This window comes from Myotis daubentonii, chromosome 15, assembly GCF_963259705.1.
Source record: "Myotis daubentonii chromosome 15, mMyoDau2.1, whole genome shotgun sequence".
NCBI lineage: Eukaryota > Metazoa > Chordata > Mammalia > Chiroptera > Vespertilionidae > Myotis > Myotis daubentonii.
Genome location: NC_081854.1, coordinates 53,151,046 through 53,155,060, shown reverse-complemented (window position 1 = coordinate 53,155,060; position 4,015 = coordinate 53,151,046). Strand labels below are relative to the sequence as shown.

General features: G+C 59.7%; 1 protein-coding gene across 1 annotated transcript; it reads left to right on the top strand.

Moving 5' to 3' along the window:
* The first annotated feature begins 1,380 nt into the window (after positions 1-1,380).
* Positions 1,381-3,070, top strand: LOC132217560 (metallothionein-1E). The gene is made up of 3 exons (XM_059667988.1): positions 1,381-1,537; positions 2,070-2,135; positions 2,822-3,070. Exons 1-3 carry the CDS (start codon positions 1,510-1,512, stop codon positions 2,911-2,913), a joined length of 186 nt encoding a protein of 61 aa, XP_059523971.1. The 5' UTR covers positions 1,381-1,509; the 3' UTR covers positions 2,914-3,070.
* Positions 3,071-4,015: the final 945 nt, after the last annotated feature.

The window sequence follows — 4,015 nt, the reverse complement described above, 5'->3', positions numbered from 1 at the left end:
AGGGCACATGCCCAGGTGGTGGGCTTGACCCCGGGGGGCGGGGGAGTAGGGGCAGGAGGCAGCCAATCAATGATTCTCTCTCATAATTGATGTTTCAATCTCTCTCTCCAAGAACCGATTTATATGTATCATCCACAGTATAGGGGGACAGTTTTCTGCTTGCAGACAAGCCCACCAGGCCTACGGTGCCTTTTTATTTTTTATAGAGAGGAAGGGAGAAGGATGGAGAGTTAGAAACATCGATAAGAGAGAAGCATGAATCAGCTGCCTGCTGCACACCCCCTACTGGGGATGTGCCGGCAACCAAAGTACCAAAGTACATGCCCTTGACAGGAATCGAACCTGGGACCCTTAGTCCCCAGGCTGATGCTCTATCCACTGAGCCAAACCAGCCAGGGCCAAAGCGAAGGTTCTTTCTCTTTCCTTTGGCAAGTGACTGGAGTCAGATCCCGGGCACCACTCCCCAGCACGCGATCAGGCTGTTTATAAACTCCTTGTGCCACGTGCGTGTGGTCCTGGGATTTCCCTTTAGAGTTGGTAGGTTTTAGAGAGTGAAAGTGCTGAAGCAAGGCTGGCACAGACTAACCCTCATGTAACTGCCAGGAACACCGAAAGGGAAATAACATCGTTTCTTGCTTGTGATTTATGCTCGGTCAGCCTAGTGCCTAAAAAGGATCCCTTCCTTGGGGGGGTGGGAGGGGGGAGGGATTGCATCCCAGGCCCCCAGGCCGTGGGAACCTCCTTCCTGGAGGGGGCTGCACCCGCTCGGCTGAGCGAACCCTGGAAAGTTCAGTCAAAGGAAGATCAGGACAACATGCCCTCTCACCGCTCTAGTCGGGAGAAGGGAGGAAAGGGGGAAGGGGCCGCTCTCTGCTCCCGCCCGCGTCGCTGTAAACAGGAAACGAGGAAGGAGGGGCATCGGTGCGGGACAGGGGGGTGAGCAGGGGCAGGGGGTGCGGGTGAAGGTCACAGCCACCACGTTTCTGCACACAACTCCGGGCCTCCAGCCGAGTGAGGGACGTGAGCACAGGCTGGGTTTGCACACTGGCTCAGAAAAGGGTGAACCTGCAGACACAGACGAGGGGGCGAGTGGTGGGGCAGACTTCTAGGACTCGGGCTGAGTTCCCGGAACAGCGGGAATAGGAGTGGCTGCCCCCCTGGGGATAATGGGGCTGGGCCCGAGAGCTGGGACACCGTGTCCCCGGCACCCAGCTCCTCCACGTGATCGGGGGACCCGTGTGCAGCCCCCGCGGTGCGCACAGAGGTCAAGCCCCAGGGAAGCGGTGCGCACGGCCCGGAAAGGTGCGCACAGCCCGGCCAAGGGCGCTGCGGGCGGCACGGAGCCGACGGGAGGGCGGGGTGCAAGGCCGGGGCGGGGCCTCTGCGCCCGGGCCTCCTCTTCTGGGCTATAAAAGCAGCACGCGGGCTGCTCCACGCCACCACGCATTGGACCAGAACGAGTACCCTTTCTTCTCTCGCTTTGGATCTCAAGTCTCACCGCTGATCGAAATGGACCCCAACTGCTCCTGCGCCACTGGTAAGCACCCCGCCCCTGGGCCTTGGATGCCCCTTTCCCAGGCACAGGACGGGGGGCCTTGGGGTGGAGCAGGGGTATCTGGTTATGGCTGCAGTGCGTCCTTCCTAGCCAAGCTGCGGAGAGCACTTCCCGTCGCCCTTTGCCTCTGTTTGAGAGTTGAGGGTACTGAGGGCCAACGCTGCTGTCTTCCCGGGCAACCAGTGGGTCAGGGGTGTTGCTGGACTGGGACCCAGTGTTCTGTGCAGGACTTGATGGGCGGTCGGGACACTGCCTGTTGGCAGTTGAGGATACAGGACCCGGGCCCCAGCCCCAGTCTGTCCGGGCTGTGTGGGGCCTGGGACCTCCCTTTGGGGTAACCAGGAGGGGACCTACCTTCCTGGGACGAAAAGAGAGTGAAGCTTGACTTTAACTTCCCGCGGTGGGAAAGGAGCTCCCAGTACCGGTGGCACAGAGGAGGGGCAGGGAGGGATGGTTGATTGACGGCTGTCTCCTGCATCGGGCATCTCACTGCTCATCTTTCTCCTCTTGGCAGGTGGCTCCTGCGCCTGCGCCGGCTCCTGCAAATGCAAAGAGTGCAAATGCGCCTCCTGCAAGAAGAGTGAGCGCGGGCCCTTCCTGGGAACTTGGGGGTGAACTACGTGGGGGGGGCGCGCAGAGCCCAGCAGGCACCCGCGGACCCCACTTCCCCAGCCACTGGATCAGAACCAGAGCCGGGAGAGCCGCGGAGTCTAACCTCTCCTTCTAGACGGGGACGCTGAGGTCCAGGGGGGTCAGCAAACAGTGTCGGGGATGGAGCCCCAGCTAGAACCTGTGTCCTGAGGATGGAGCCTTCTGACCCCTCCAGTGTCCTGAGCCTTTATGCACATGAACTTGGTCTCTCCCACCTGCTGGTGCAGCCCTTTCCCTAGAGTCAGCCCAAAGCTTTCCGGACCCTCCTGGGCACTGCCGGGGTTTGCCCCTCCCTCCTCTTGAGGACTTTCCTCACTTCACTGTATGGTCCTAGGAGGCTGGGGGCCAACTCCATTGCCTTCCCCTCTACCTCCACCACCCCCCTTCCCCGTTCCCCCAGGCCCTGGCACTGCCTCTTTAAGCTTTCTGACCTGTCAGGGCCCAGGATGGCAGAGCAGCCTTTTCCTAGGGGTGGGACCCCTTCCAAAGGCTCCCACCTGCCATCTGAAACTCAGGGTCCTCTGGGGTTGGCGGGGTAGCTTGTGCCAGGCCTGCTGCTGGGCAGGGAGGTGCCCGTAATGTGTGCTGACTTCTCCCTCCGCCCTTTCCCCCCAGGCTGCTGCACCTGCTGCCCCGTGGGCTGTGCCAAGTGCGCCCAGGGCTGCGTCTGCAAGGGAGCCTCCGACAAGTGCAGCTGCTGTGCGTGATGCACGACGCGTGACGCGGGGAGAGCCGGCTCCCGGATGTAAATAGAGAAATGTCTGCAAACCTGCATTTTTGGATATTTTTTTTCATAAACCCTGACCCAGTTGCTATGTCCTTTTTGTATGAAATATTTGGATGACAATAAACGTTTCGAGACTCTTCTGGCTCCGTGTTCCTGATGGTGTTCTGGGAATACGGGACTTGGTTCTCCACTGGGCTGTCAGGGAACCTGCCTTGGGGGGAGGTGGGGAGTCTGCACAGGAAGTGGGGGTGCGGGAAATGGGGCAGGTGAATCGCTTCCTGCAGTCGGGCCTGCCCTTAGCGCTCTCTCTGTTGTGAGTGGTTCCTCTACCACCTTCTAGAATGAACCGGTCCCTGCCCTTTTTGTGTGTGTATCTGTGCCACTGTGTGTATTCATGTGGTAGCCACCTATGCTGCACCTACTGTCTACACAGGCAATGGGCTGTGGGTGGTGAGGTGAGGCGGAGTTTACAGACTGCAGGGGAGAGACAGTCACCGCACAGGAGAGACAGAATGTAATCCAGGATGTGCTGGGAGGTGGCCTGAGTGGAGAGGCCTTGGCACTGAGATCTGAGCACTGGGAGGTCTGGTCCGGGGGGTGGGGGAGAAGGCCAGCATGTCTAGGCCCGTGTGTGAGGGGTGTTGCTCAAGTTCACTTTGGAGAGGGGAGCAGGGACCACGTGCCTCATTCATCGGAATGCCTCCCAGCCTGGTTCCTTGGCTGAATCACTGGGCGGGGTGGAAAGGCCGACAAGCCACCACCTGCACCCCCTCCCAGCCCCAGCCTGGTTTCTGAGATGTAGGATGGGCCAGGGGTGTGTGTGTGTGTGTGTGTATTTTTAAAAAATATAGTTTTATTGATTTCAGAGAGGAAGGGAGAGAGAGAGAGAGAGAGAGAGAGAGAGAGAGAGAGAGAAACATCAATAATGAGACTCATGGGTCTGCTGCCTCTTGCACCCGCTCCCCTCCCCCCGCCCCCCACTGGGGATCTAGCCCACAACCCAGGCATGTGCCATGACCGGGAATCGAACCGCAACCTCCTGATTCATGGGTTGATGCTCACCCACCGAGCCACACCGGCCG